At 42.9% G+C, this 15,999-nt stretch overlaps 1 protein-coding gene across 1 annotated transcript in view; it reads left to right on the top strand.

Moving 5' to 3' along the window:
- Positions 1 to 15,999, top strand: part of LOC135558701 (beta-1,4-galactosyltransferase 2-like) — a 143,086-nt gene that overhangs the window by 122,056 nt on the left and 5,031 nt on the right. The window contains exons 5-6 of the mRNA XM_064992745.1: positions 3,558 to 3,680; positions 12,205 to 12,309. Of these exons, the coding sequence (XP_064848817.1) occupies positions 3,558 to 3,680; positions 12,205 to 12,309 (228 nt within the window). The remainder of the gene's footprint in view (positions 1 to 3,557; positions 3,681 to 12,204; positions 12,310 to 15,999) is intronic.

A 15,999-nucleotide genomic window follows, 5' to 3' on the forward strand; every position in this document is an offset into this window, starting at 1 on the left:
AGTCAAATAGGAATCCTGACTTAATGAAGTGGTGATTAAAGAGCTCAGCCATGGGGTTCTTTTCAGCAACAACCACATCATCAACATTAAGGGGCATGGGTAGCTGTGGAGGGTTTATTCTCCAGGTCTTTAATCATTTTAACCAGAACTTCTTGGGGTTATAACAATACCACTGAAAATATCAAAAAAGGTCGAAGCGTCTTCGACAGAGGGGATCAAACTGATTCTATATTATTTTACAGAGGCCATTTTGTGATGGAAGGCTTGCTCATTATTTTTTTTTACCAAGCATCTATGACAAATCAGGACAGGTCGTTTCACTGTGCTGCCAATACGAACGCAGGCTGTAAAACAGTGATCACTAAGGTCATTACAGAAAATACCAGACTGATACCTGTCAGGATTATTTGTGAGGATAACATTGCGGAGAGTAGTCTTTTCTGGGTGTTTGGAGTCATACCATGTGGGATTGATAATAATCTGAGAAAGATTTAGGGAGCCCCATTGCTTTAGGACTTTAAGCATGTCCCAGTGGTTAAAGCATGTCCTAGGTTAGGTCACCTAGCAGGACAAATTCAGACTTAGTCTAAGGGGCCAGGAGAGAGCTCAGGGCAGGTAGGGTACAGGCCGGTACTGATGAAAGACAATAGCACCCAGCAACAGTCAACAAAGAGCTATTTGAAAGTTTAATGCTTAAAACCAGCAAATAAAAGTGTTTGGGGACAGACTTGATAGAGACAATAAAACACTGAAGGTGATCCTTGGTAAAGATTGCCTCTCCCCCACCTTTGGAAGATCTGTCTTGACGAAAAAAAGTTATAACCAGAAAGGTTAACATCAGTATTCAAAACACTCTTCCTTAACCACGTCTCAGTAATGACCAACACATCTGGATTGGGGCTGTGAACCCAGACTTTCAATTAATCCATTTTAGGTAATAAGCTTCCAGTGTTAACGTTCAGAAAACACAGAGTTTATGAGAGCAGAAATCAATGAAGCAGATTTGGGGCGAGCAACAGTAGATGGGCAACAGTGTACATGCACATTTCCAGATACCTAATTTCTACCAGCATGTCACATGTGCAACCAGAGGGGAAAAAAACAATAGGCCACCTATACTCCACACACAGAGACACATACAAAGCTCTCCCTCGTACTCTATTTGGAAAATCTGACCATAATTCTATCCTCCTGATTCCTACCTACAAGCAAAAACTAGAGCAGGAAGTACCTGTGACTCGCTCAATACGTACAGGAAGTGGTCAGATGACGCAGATGCTATGCTACAGGACTGTTTTGCTAGCACAGATTGGAATATGTTCTGGGATTCATTCAATGACTTTGAGGAGTACACCACCTCAGTCACCGGCTTCATCAATAATTGCATTGACGATGTCGTCCCCACAGTGACCGTGCGTACATACCCCAACCAGAAGCCATGGATTACAGGTAACATCTGCACTGAGCTAAAGGCTAGAGCTGCCGCTTTCAAGGAGCAGAACACTAATCCGGACACTTATAAGAAATCCTGCAATGCCCTCAGACATACCATCAGAGTCAAAACATCAATACAGGACTAAGACTGAATCCTACTACACCTGCACTGATGCTCGTCGGATGTGGCAGGGCTTGGAAAATGTTACAAACTACAAAGGGCAACCCAGCTGCGACCTGCCCAGATCCTCAAAAGGTTTTACAGCTGCACCATTGAGAGCATTCTGACCAGTTACATCACCGCCTGGTATGTCAACTGGTCGGCATCGTAAGGTGCTACAGAGGGTAGTGCATACAGCCCAGTACATCACTGGGGCCAAGCTTCCTGCTATCCAGGACCTATATACTAGGTGGTGTCCGAGGAAGGCCCAAAAAATTGTCAAAGACTCCAGTCACCCAAGTCATAGACTGTTCTCTCTGCTACTGCACATCGAGCGGTACCGAAGCATCAAGTCTAGCTCCAAAAGGCTCCTTAATAGCTTCTACCCCAAAGCCATAAGACTGCTGAACAATTAATCAAATGGCTACCCAGACTATTTGCATTGACCCCCCCCCAGCCCTTGTTTTTATACTGCTGCTTCTCGCTGTTTATTATCTATGCATAGTCACTGTACCCCTACCTACATGTATAGATTACCACGACTAACCTGTACTCCCGCACATTAACTCGGTACCATTACCCCCTGTATATAGCCTCTTGTGAGGCGTCTGTTTCTCAAACTAGACACTCTAATGTACTCAGTTGTGCAATGGGGCCTCCCACTCTTCTTTCTATTCTGGTTAGATCCAGTTTGCGCTGTTCTGTGAAGGGAGTAGTACATAGCGTTGTACCAGATCTTCAGTTTCTTTGACATTCCTCCCATGGAATAGCCTTCATTTCTCAGAACAAGAATTGACTGACGAGTTTCAGACAAAAGTCTTTGTTTCTGGCCATTTTGAGCCTGTAATCAAACCCACAAATGCTGATGCTCCAGATAGTCAACTAGTCTAAAGAAGGCCAGTTGTATTGCTTATTTAATCAATACAACAGTTTTTAGCTGTGTTAACATAATTGCAAAAGGGTTTTCTAATGATCAATTAGCCTTTTAAAATGATAAACTTGGATTAGCTAACACAACGTGCCATTGGAACACAGGAGTGATCTGTACGCCTATGTAGATATTCCATTACAAATCTGCTGTTTCCAGCTACAATAGTCATTTACAACATTACCAATGTCTACACTGTATTTATGATGCATTTTATGTTATTTTAAATGGACAAAAATTGGATTTTCTTTAAAAAACAAGGGCATTTCTAAGTGACCCCAAACTTTTGAATGGTAGTGTACATGCATGCACACACACACACACACACACACACACACACACACACACACACACACACACACACACACACACACACACACACACACACACACACACACACACACACACACACACACACACACACACACACAAACAGAAGGATTCTCTCTCCACACTGTTTGTGTGAAGGCTGCTGCTAAAGCAGATGGCCTCATTAGTGTTGTGCTTGTCGTCTTTAAACATGAAGCTGCCTGTCGCACACCAATCACCACTGGCCCGAGGCAAACTTCAGGGACCCGACATGCCACTGCTAACCTTCAGCACTGTACTGGAACATTACAGTGGGGCTCTGTAAAAAGGCTCTGTGTGTCCCAAATGGAACCCTATTCCTTATAGTGCACTACTTTTGACCAGGGCCCATAGGGAATTGAGTCTCTTTCCCAATATATTGTTAACTTTAAGTCATGTGCTTAAACTAGAGTGTTTCACATCATGCAATTGTTCCCTACTTCTTAAGAAAAGCTATCTGAGCTTGCTGTAGAAGCAATACATTGTTAATATACTTGTATTTTGTTTATACTGTTCCATTGTTACACTATGCACATGAAATGTCTTGTTCTAATTTTCACTTGTCTTGAATGCAATACAGTAGAGTATCCATATTTGACAGGCTTGTTGTTTTGAAATGCCAGGATCTATCGTGAAATTCAAAACTGACAACTGCCTCAATTCTTTGACAGTTCTTTTCTCTTGCAGGCTTCCTTATGCTGGGTACTTTGGCGGGGTTTCCGGGCTGAGCAAAAAACAGTTTCTCAAGATCAATGGCTTCCCCAACGAGTACTGGGGCTGGGGAGGAGAAGATGACGACATCTATAACAGGTAAGACTGCAGGGCAGAAAAATACATTTATAAAAACTCCCATCAATCCCAGCACCATACCAGAAAATGAATGCAGTCATTTTAGTTGACATTTCGATTATACATGTAGCTGATTCAGTAGTTTGTATATTAGGCAGAAAAACTCCACTACCAAGGTCATTGCGCCAGTATTAGTCATTGCTACAAAGTGCCTGTACTTTAGAAGCTTTGAATTATTTAATGCTGATAACATTTTAAAGGCACAGATTATATATTACAAGAGTGAAGTGGGCACAGCTACATGTCTTGTTAAACGCAGAATGTATGCTTGGCCTGTCATTTGACTTTATCATTGAAGTAGATTTTTTTTCTTGAATGTCAAGACAGAAAGTCATTGTTCATCCCGACCACGTTATCTCTCAGTGCTGCTTGCAGACGGTCCCGATTTCATAGTACACGTTTTTGTCAAACGATAGAGCAGCAGTTTCTCATTTTACTGACACTTGTTTTAGAGGAGAATAGATCGCTCTTTCATGTCATCTATCATCTTCCCTCTCTAGCTCGCGAGATATGTGACTTCCACCATTCCATCTACGAACCCAACTCTGTTGTGATAACACAAAACACAAAATAGGTAAATAGAGGGTTTGGAGTTGGCCCCTTTCCGTGGGATGTGGGACAGTATACGGGCGATTACTGCATCACAGATAGAGTCTGGCAGGATGTGCGTTATGCGATAAAAGGAATCTGTCTTTGTGTGTGTCTGCCCCGAGCCCTCACATCTGAAGAGAAGACATGATTGGAGGGAGGATGTTGGGGGAGTAAAATCTTTCACAGCTTGATAGTAGCTGCAGTAGAGTTGATCCATTAAGATTTCCCCAGAGATGCTTCCTTCAACAGACCAATTTCTTCCAGTAGATGATGTGAAATGTGCTGGGATATTATCCTGCCCCATGCTGCACCCAATACATGAGTGTGAAGGCTAAAGTCAACGTTGTAGACACCAAAATAAGCATATAAAAAGAGCATGAAGGTTGTCTTTCATTGAAATCCAGAACCTTTTCAAGGCTCACTTGTTTTAAAGCCGTTTTATATAAAGCAATTTGAAATGCCCCTGAATATACACTGGGTGTCATGGCCAGGCAGGGACTGATGGTGAAGCCTGGTGTTAGGCTAGCGTGCAGCAGTGTTTAGACTCCGGCTGCGTCCCAAATGGCAACCTATTCCCTATACACGTTGTGCATTACTTTTGACCAGGGCACATAGGGCCCTGGTCAAAAGTAGTGCACTAAATAGGGAATAGGGTGCCATTTGGGATGCAGACTCAAACGGGTCTGTGACTGGGGTGGTGGTGAAGGTCTCTTCCCCAGGCACCCAGGGAGATGGTGATGTGTGAGTGATGGGGTCTGTTGCTAGTGTCTCTCTTTCTCTTGTTCCACTGGCTCCTTCCCCTGGGTTCGCTGCAACAATACACGGCATCTTCGCCCAAATTGTGGCCAGCCAACACAATCACAGCTCGCGGGAGTCCATGTCCCTGTTCAATACTATGCGGCCGTGCCCACAGTCTGTTGATCGGAGGTCCATGGGTGCTGGAGTGAAGGGATGTCAGTGACAGCACTCTTCCCTCTAACACTAGAAGCACCGAGGCAGTCATTTTGATTGTGTATGAATTTAAAATAGAAAAATCATGCCCCCTTCACCCTTGAATTTTCCTTAAAGAGTCTATTTAATGTAGTTAGAATTTCAATGTCACGGACAGAATTTGTATTTAAAGCAGTTTTAAGAGGACGTGTCCCCCCCTGCCCCTCGTTCACCGGCAGTTAGCTGATGGCCCATCAAAACTACATCTTAACCATATTGAAACTAATTTCGCACATACAACAATATAACAATAGAATTAGCCTAAAGACAAGATGGAACTGACAGTAGTCTGATGGATGACAATATTATCAATTGTCAAATGGAAGATTTGGTCCAGTGCAGCTTGGAATTGCACAGAGGCAGGGAAACGGAGCGTCAAAAAGTGACCATTTAAAAATCCTCCTACAGTCACAAGCAGGTAAGACATTTTATTTATATGTAGAGAAAGTGAGAAACAAGGTTATTATAGTAAACTGAAGCTAAAACAGAAACTAATTACAAAAAATGTATTTAGTCAAGTAAAATAAAATCAATTGCCTAGCTTACGATGCTCCAAGGTATGGAATATATGAGTCGAAATTACTATCACTAGCTAACAGGTAAATTATCGGCTAGGTAGCTAACTTGAGTCTTCTTACATGTACTACTGAGGTGAAAAAGCATTGGATTGGTGTAAACATGGGAGAGATAGGGTTTCCTTCCATCATATTTATTGCACCAGAGTCTGCGCTATTCCTTTTAAATCCAAGCCACATTGAGAATGAGTTTACAATTGAAAGGGCCAATCAGCAATCATTGTAAATAAGAATTTGTTCTTAACTGACTTGTAACCACTCTAATATATCATAGACAGAAGTATTGTTGCAAGGACTAACCATCTATGATATAAAAAAATATTTAACCATGGGCTGTATTCAATCCATATCGCGGAAGTTCAGCGTCGCAGCATGATTGAAATGTAAAGGCAATGTTGGTAGACTGAATTCACGGTAAACGCTGCAGATGTCGACTCAATCGTAAGTTACCTTTACATTTCTATCGTACCATCTGTAATGACTTCAGCGATACAGATGGAGTAGAGCCCCATGTTTTGAGGCTTTGCAGTGTCCGTTTATTTTGTTTTTACAAACATTGGAGTAAAACAAGCTTATATTTTGGGTTCTGATGGGGAACGACACATGAGCTACGCTCATGAAGCATTTCTAAGTTATATTCTTCAAGAATCAATGGGTACATATCATTCATTTATACATCCAAAAATGGATGTAACAACTGCAGATTGCCACTTTAAACCTAACTTGACCTATGACCTGACCCATCACCGCATTACACTGTTGCAAGAATTGACATCACAAACACACCGACAACAAAAACTGCTTCTAGCCTGGCCCACACATGATTTCTGTCGCTAAGACTAAAACTGAAACTAAATCATATTAAAACGAATTATAAATATTTTTTATACAACTGTATTTAAATAACAACTAGCAAATCAAGTCTGTAAACTAATTGAAACTAAATTCCAAATAAAATCGAAGAGAAATAAAAATGAGTATAAAAAAAGAAACTATAATGACCTTGGAGAGAAAGATCAGATTCTGAGGTTTCCAAAACACTTACCTTTGCCAAATATAAAATTGAAGAGATGAGTCGTATTTAAAAATATAACTTTTTCCAAGAATAACAGCTGTTGGGTGCACTCCACACGTGAGCTTGCAGCAGCATATAGCTCAGGCTGCTACTCAAAGACCAGTAACATAATACAACTTCAAATATGCTATTCTGTTCTTTTGTTTCTTAAGACCTGACAAAATTATAGTAGTTTCTTTGTGATGGATTTAACACTTGAATTGTGGTTATGTTTTAGTCAAATATTATATCTGTTTGGGCTTCTTGCGGTCAATTTGCAGTGTAAAAATTATTTGTGATTATGTTCAGGCCCCCCGACCAGCCCCCTCAAGAAAAAATCGGCCCGCCGAATCTAGTTAATGTTCCATGGCCTACAGTAACATAAACTAATGAAAATGCTGTTGTGTTCTTTTAAATATGTTTTTTTCTTCGTATTCTAATGTTCACCAGGACCTTCATAAAAAAAAAATCTGATAGCATACATGTATTTATTAGACTGTTAGAATGTTGCAGTCAAAATGACTGGTCATCGGCTCAGAACGGGATGGCTCAAGGCCAGGCTTTTCTAGTGTTAAAATCACATCCTCTATATAGGCTAACCTATGACTTGTGGAGAGAGAAAGAGCGAGAGAGTGCTTCCTTTAATGACTGTACGATTCAGTGGGTTCAGCAGGCCTAGCACTGGCAGACTGGCCACACAATCCCAGATGGTAATAATAGCTGATGCCTCACACACATTGTGATGTAACACAACAGATCTTCCAGCAATGAGAGGGAGGCTTACTGGGATTAGAGTGATTAAGGGGAGTAGTGTGTTGACCCACTGTAGTTCAGAAGAGGACAGTCACCAAGAATCTCTCCTTAGAGCAGTAAGGACTGGAGACTAAACAGGATTCATTTGTTTTTTCAAGAATCATGATGCACTCTGCTCTAGAATATGTTAAGAGTTCAAAGTGTATTTTGTGATATTTGCATTTGATGTTTTTTTAACATCGTATCTTGGTTATTTGTATAGGCTATACTGTAACTACAGTGGTAGTATTAGTGGTGAGGTGCGGTAGTGCACACACAACCTTGTGTGAACTGCATAATTGATTTAAGGTTGCAAGCAGGACAACAAAATATTGTGGGGAGTTCCTCATTTATTGTAGTGTTTTTGGTTCTGTGCCATGCTGTCAGAACCTGCTGGGAAAAATGATTTGCTTGGAGGGAATAACTCGCGCTACTGACAGTGGCAACTTCTCCAACAACGATGACCCCTTTTTAACAATCGTACCTCTTCATAAATATGTCTGGGTTGATTTACCCCCTCCCCCAAATAAACAGCTAAAGAGGAAAAAAGTGGTGATTTTCAAGCCTTTTTTGATGGGCTACCTTGAACTTTGTTGAAGGTCCTCACTATACAGTTTCATTGAGTGAAGGACAGGAGGGTAGACAGAAATAGCTGGAGGTGATGTTGGCAGTAGTGGGGAAACAGATAGATGACACTGTTTTCCCTGCTTCCCTTAGACACCATTCACCCTGAGACCAGCAACCGGAATGGAAGGAAACTTAAAAAGCTCTGTCTTTGTCACCCCTCTTGGGCATGTACATACAACTGAAGAGTAGCAGATCCATCCAGTGTCTTGGATGGGCAACTCCTTGACTGTCAGCATCTGTACAGTGAAACACAAGGCCCTGGAGGGACAGTTAGTTCCCTCATATCTACTACTAAGCTAGGTGACTGACTGTCTCTGGTGACAGACAGACAGGCTCTCCCTGACCTAAATATACACCTAGCTGATACTGATGCCAACAGACAGATAGAGGGGAGACAATTTCAAGGAAGATTACTCAAGAAATATACAATCCCAAGTCATAGCCTATTTCAAATTGTGATATTTTCTATTTTAAACACGGGCAGACTATCAAGTCTACATTTGGTCTGTCTGTAAAAGAGGGAGGGAGATAGAGGAGAAAAATACCAGCCCTGGCAGGACTCTCATTTCTCTATTGCCCTCGTGTGGCTATTTCTAATTAGAGTGAGACAGGAGGGAGTGGACAGAGAGTTGGCAGGCAGCAGAGAGATAGAACCACCGCAGTCAGCAAGACCATCACAGACAGTGCAAACACACTCTCAATCCAACATGAGTGATTTCAGCTTCGCTCCTCTCATCTCCTCGTCTCTCCCCACTGGCTTCTTTCTCAGCAGCACCCCTCTCATGTCGGCTCTGACAGAGTGAAATGAGGGGATGCCGCAGATTCCAATTCCCCTCGACTCCAAGAGTCTAATGCAATTAAGAAAGACTGTTGAGAAATGAAAAAAAAAAAAAAAGATGGAGACATTCTTAATCCAATCAGAAGGGCACGCGAGGCCAAATTAGCTGTCCAGACAGTCATATCAATACTACCACTGGGCCTCAGGAAAACAATGATTTCTTGTTAATTGTTTGTTGTAGTATTTAACAGCTACATAGAGAGTGAATGATATCAATGGCAATGTGAGAATAGTAAGGAAGTCAACGAAGGGACAAGCATTGCAATGTATGTACTGTATGCATTGCGAGAGAGCAACCATTTTGCAGCAGTGGAGGCTGCTGAGGGGAGGACAGCTTATAGTAATGGGCGGAAGGGAGTGAAGGGAATAGTATCAAACACATGCTTTTCATGTTTTCAATACCATTCTACTCGCTCTATTCCATCCGTTACACTCCATTCCAGCCATTATTATGAGCTGTCCTCCCCTCAGCAGCCTCCACTGTCAACCATACACAAAACTGACAATGTAATCATACTTCTGTTTCTCCTCCTTTCTCTGAGCCTGAATACTACTTTGTTACCAAGGGCAATGTAAATCTAGGACAACAGATATCTTACTCTTCAACAACAATAATTTTATCTCATTGTGCCTGAGAGGAATGAACATCACATCTGAAAATAATCTTCAGCGTTTTCAGAGTTTTGTTGTGCAAGGTCAAAGACTGGGTTTTTTTCCTCTCTATTTTCTTCCAGAAATGCTTTTGATTATATTATTATATTATATCGCTCAATACTCTCTCTTCATCATTCCCCCTCTGATTGGTTTCAAAAGGTTTGATGGAGTTCAAGGAATCTGGTTCGGAATGAAAGCGCCCACAGATCCTTGGCACACAACGCTGTTCAATACGATTGAGCCAATTTTGTGTGCTCGCTGGGCTGAGACAGCAGGATGTTAAAACACGGAGGAAAGAAGTCAGGCTAATGGATGGAAGGGCGCAGCAGCACCACGTGGAGTCCCATGGCGTATGACCAAACAGAACCGTAAATGATGACAAAGAAACCTGTCAGACAGCCATGTTGTCTCATACAGTACATCTCAGGTCATGGACACAACATCCTACAATCACATCTTATAATCAATCAAGGTTTCTGGTGAAGGATGTTCCCAGAACGTGTCAGACTTCTTTCTCCTCAACTTGTCCTAAAGTAAAGAAATGGTCAAAAAGGATGTATGCTTAACCTTCTGCTGATTTTCTTTTGTTAGAAAGAATCGAGTTGAAATAAATGATTTTGAATGTACATCCAGACACTTGTCTTAAATTAACTCTAGGGTAGTCCTTTGGGCCCAATATCTTCAGCTTACAGTACAAACTAAGTGCCATAGTATTGATTAACTCACACTTGGATTACCCAGGCGAGGCTAACCATTGATTGGGAGATAGAGCTGAGACTGAGCTCTGTGCCCATCCCTCTACCTGCCCTCTTATATCCTTAAAATCACTGCAGTTGGTTGGAGCTTTTTCCACCTGATACCTTGAAACCACAGTTAACACTGCAGAATGCCTTGAAGCCAAAGAAGTCACTGAATAGTTCAGTTTCCAGCTAGTATGTAACTGGCCTGAAGTGGATGGTAATCATGTAGGTGTACAGTACTTGACACAGACCCAGTTGACCATTTAGTTCTAGTAGCTTTTACAAGCTCTAAATGAGCGAGGTAAAGTGTGCATACCTATTCTGGTTACAAATAGGAGGTTGCATCCCAAGTGTCACTCTATTCCATACAGAGTGCACTACTTTTGACCAGAGCAATGTGAGTCCTGGTCCAAATGTGTGCACTATATTTGGAATAGGGTGTCATTTGGGATACGGGCTGTTTTTTTTCCTCCAATATTTCCCTCAATTAATCCTTAGTGATGTTGTTTCTGGGTCAGGAATACACAAGGAGATGATTTCAAATCAACTCTGCATTACCAGGCCTCCTCGCTGGTGTTAATGGAAGAAAAAACCCGCAAGCCCTAGAACACGGAAACAGACAGACAGACACTGTTTATGTTATCGATCTCCATCATGTACTAGGAAGGAAGAGGAAGGTCCAGAGACGGAAGCAGCAGCTAGCCTATCGCTTAAGCTGGAGCAGCGGGATGCTCACATAACCGATTGTTGTCTCCAGGGGTTCCACACAGATAAAGAGCCAAATGGGGAGATTATAATGACCCGATTGTTCAAGCAGTCAAGCAGCTGGAAGCAGCATTTTACTCAAACAAATGCCTTTGTTTTCCAAGACAGTTAGCAAGGCTGCTTTGGCTGGTCCCTTCAGGAACGCTAAGAGACACTTAATGGAAAGAGTCTTTGAGTTTCTTTCAATATGTTCTACTGAATTTGTATTCAAAAATGTTTTTTTGACTCGCTTGGCATTTTCTTCTCATATGTTCTAATGAGGCTTTGATGGCAGGATGCAGAAGCAATGTGTTTTGCTGGTTGTTTGTCAGTCAGTAAGAGCGAGGCCCACAGATACAAACTGTAATATCAAGGTTGGCTGCACCAATAACACAGGAGATCCAGCATGAATCAGAGCATTACAGAGAAATAAAACCATTTCATCCCATCTTGGGAACCTAACATTGTAAACATCCAAACACACACAAGGTTCCATATCACTGCGTAAAGGAATATACAGTAATTTCTTATTTTTCTCCCTCTAATTCTCGAATAGGCTTTAGTTTGTACTGGTTGTCTACAGTCAGTGCCTTGCTTTAACCCATGTTTGTCGCATTACAGCTGAAGGTTAACTTGAGATTGCTGTGACAGTGTCTGGTCATGGCTGACATTGCTACAGCAGTTTTGGATCGGTTATGACTTATATTTCTATGGCTATAAGTGTGATTATGGTTCCCAATTGGAAGCCTATTTCCTATGTGGTGCACTGCTTTTGACCAGTGTCAATAGGGCTCTGGTCAAAAGTAGTGCACTATGTAGGGAATAGGGTGCCGTTTGGGATGAAAACTCGGATCCTTTCTAAACCATGACTCTGTTGTAGGATCACCCTCAACGGGATGAAGGTGGTTCGACCGGACGTCCGGATCGGCCGCTACAGGATGATCAAACACGAAAGAGACAAGCACAATGAACCCAACCCACAAAGGTTTTGTATTTGATTTCTATATTTTCCTCTCTAGACACAAGCCTGGTTCCAGATCTGTTTGTGCTGTCTTGCCAACAATGACATAGGAGTTGTCATGACAGCATAGAACAGATCTGGGATCAGACTTTTCCTTGGGATCTTTGTCCCAAAGGTACAGAAAGTACAGGTACTGTAGCTGTTGTTTGCCTGGTTTCCAAAGTTGTCTTTTTGATAAAGGTTGCATCACACTCAACACATTATAATACCAGCTCGCGGTTATAAGGCCGCTCTAAGATGAATCCCCCATGTCATATCCCATAGATTTGGCTGGAAAATAACAACTCATAACACTTATCATAGAAATGGATTATCATTGTTTATTCACTGCTAAGAGGGCTCTTTCATACATGAATAGACAACCCATCAATGACTCTAAAAAGAGAAGATCGATAACTGCATGGCTATATGCAGCGCTGCAATTTGCGAAACATTATTATTGCATAGCATGAGTGCACACACTGTAGAAGTTACAGACTGTTATTGATCACATCCAGCCCCGTTGCTGGCTCTTACCATGCTCTGAAGGCTAAATAACCAAGGGGAGGCCATTTCATCCTCGGCCTGATCTTGGTGTTGTTAGTTTTCCATGAACTCCCACTCCCTATGATTTCCAATGTGTGAAGATAACAGCCACAGAAGACAACGCTCATTTTGATGAGTGCCTCAGACAATACTAATAATGAACCAATGAAGAGCCCGTGCATAGCTAGCACGAGAGCCTAATAAACACATTTCCATGGGAGAATGTAAATGAATTAGTTGTTGTTGCTGCGCCTAATGAATTGAAACATGTTGTTGTAAGAGGGGTTTGCTGTGCTGACATAGCCAGGGAAGCTTGCTGTTGTCTGTTTGGCTTGTGGCTATGTGGCAGGTGGATGGGTTGATAGATACTGATCTAAGTACTTACCATGCAATCCCAATCAACATGAATCCGAATGGCACCCTCTTCCCTTTATGGTGCACTGCCACATGGCCTGGTCTAAAGTAGTTCACTATAGGGAATAGGGTGCCTTGAACCTAACATGTGCCTTGATATGTACCGTCACTTGTAACATATTCCTTAGATATGTAGCTGTCCTGCATGAACACCCTGTGATGTATGTACAGTCTTGGGTCATTTAGTATAGGACATGCTATCAGAAATGAATTACAAGGCTTGTTTTTGTAGAAATGAAAGTGTGTCATGTCACCTACTCTAATATAGGTCAGAGTTATTACTTGCTGAATTGACACCAGTTGAGTTCTATAGACAACAAGAGCAGGGTGGACATCCGGTGCCATTGGCGAGAGAGAGGGGGAGGGGAGAGAGAGAGGGAGGGGGGAGAGAGAGGGAGGGGGAGAGAGAGGGGGGGGGAGAGAGGGGGAGAGGGGAGAGAGAGAGGGGGAGAGAGAGGGAGAGAGAGGGGGGGGGAGGGGAGGGAGAGAGAGAGAGGGGGGAGAGCGAGAGAGCAAGGGAGAGAGAGCGAGGGAGAGAGAGAGAGAGAGAGAGAGAGAGGGGGGGAGAGAGGGGGGAGAGAGAGGGGGGGAGAGAGGGGGAGAGAGAGAGAGAGAGAGAGGGGGAGAGCGAGAGAGAGAGAGCGAGGGAGAGAGAGAGGGGGAGAGAGAGAGGGGGGAGGGGAGGGAGAGAGAGAGAGGGGGAGAGAGAGAGAGAGAGAGAGAGAGAGAGGGGGAGAGCGAGAGAGAGAGAGCGAGGGAGAGAGAGGGGGAGAGAAGGGGGGAGAGAGAGAGAGAGGGGGGAGAGAGAGAGAGAGGGAGAGGGGGAGAGAGAGAGAGAGGGGGGGAGAGGGAAAGAGAGAGAGAGAGAGGGGGGGAGAGAGAGAGAGAGAGGGGGGAGAGGAGAGAGAGATAGAGAGAGAGAGAGAGGGGGGGGAGAGAGAGAGAGGGGGAGAGCGAGAGAGAGAGAGCGAGGGAGAGAGAGAGAGAGAGCGAGGGAGAGAGAGAGCGAGGGAGAGAGAGAGAGAGAGCGAGGGAGAGAGTGAGAGAGAGAGCGGGGGAGAGAGAGAGAGAGGGGGAGAGAGAGAGGGAGAGGGGGGAGAGAGAGAGAGGGGGGGAGAGAGGGGGGGGGGAAGAGAGAGAAGGGGAAAGAGAGAGAGAGAGACCTTCATCCTTTGACTGACATTTCCAGCACTTTATTCTCCAGCCTGACTTGATTCTGATCCATGAGCCTCGGCTTTCGCGAAAGTTGTCATGGACAGAATTTATTTTGGGCCAATAAATAATTAATAAATGCCAGGAAGAAGAAAGATAGACAGATACCCCTATTAGGGAAACCTCCCTAAAATTGCTTTTTGTTCCTCCTTTGGGGATTATTTGAAGTGTTTTGATTCATAAAATAATACATTTGGGTTTTAAAATAGAGGGAAGTAGAAAGACCTTGAAGGGTCTGGGCTTTTATAGCCAAACCTTTTAGCGAGAGAGCGCTTCTAAAAATTCTAACAGCGCTTTGGGAAAGGGAAAGGGGAATGTGTCTTCCACATCTGAATCAGAGAGGTGCAGGGGGCTGCCTTAATTGGTGTCCATGTCATCGGCGCCCGGGGAGCAGGTGTTGTTGGTTGGTTAACTGCCTTGCTCAAGGGCAGAGTGGCAGATTTTATGGTTAGGGCCTTTAGCCCGGTTCCCTGGAGTTAAGTTATTAAGGTCACTGATATTTTCAAGGTCCAATGGGCAGAGCGACAGATTTTATGGTTAGGGCCTTTAGCCCGGTTCCCTGGAGTTAAGTTATTAAGGTCCAATGCAGACTTTGTTATCTCAATACCAAATCATTTCCGGGTAACAATTAAATACCTTACTGTGATTGTTTTCAATTAAAATGGTCAAAAAGAAGCAAAAATAGCATCTTAGCAAAATGCAATTTCTCAAAGAAGACAGTCTGGGAGTGGTCAGAGCGAGGGGCCTAATTGGAGTGGGAAGGATGTGTCACCTGAAAACTAGCTGTTATTGGCATAAAGGAGGGCAAACTCTCTTCGTTATTGGTCTATTAACTTAAACCCCACCCTGCCAAACAAGCTGACATTTCAGGCTGTCTTTTCAAACAGCTCTTACACTAAAAGTTCATGATCATAATTTTCACAATTTCACATTATCATTCCAACCTCATAGTGTGGCAATATACAGGTAACTGCCTAAATAAAGGAAACTCCAACATAAAGTGTCTTAATATGGCGTTTGGCCACCACGGGCCAGAACAACTTCAATGCACCTTGACATAGATTCTACTAGTGTCTTGAACTCTATTGGAGGGATGCGACACCATTTTTCCACAAGGTAAATCACGTTTTTGACTTCACTGCCCCTAATATGCCCATATACTCACGATGTGTGTAGTACTTAGAGAAAGGCTGCACAAGAAGAGCATTAAGTGTCAAATCACTGTCCTAAAAACCTGGATTAGCCTATTTCCTGAAAAAAAACTAATTATTCTATCCTTGCACTCTAATTATTATGTTGTATCTGTCCTCGTAGGAAAACGCATTATGCCTCCAGAAATGTTTCTTAGGTCAACAAATTAGCCTAGTTTACCATAATTATGCAGCTTCCGTTGCAAACCCAGTCTTACCCACCAGACATTCCAGGGCATTCTTCAGCGTATCCAGGAGAGAGTGGTTCTAATCTCCTACCACGACCTGTGTTTACTGTTTACCAAAGCGCATG

This window comes from Oncorhynchus masou, chromosome 17 (assembly GCF_036934945.1).
Source record: "Oncorhynchus masou masou isolate Uvic2021 chromosome 17, UVic_Omas_1.1, whole genome shotgun sequence".
Taxonomy (NCBI): Eukaryota; Metazoa; Chordata; class Actinopteri; order Salmoniformes; family Salmonidae; genus Oncorhynchus; species Oncorhynchus masou.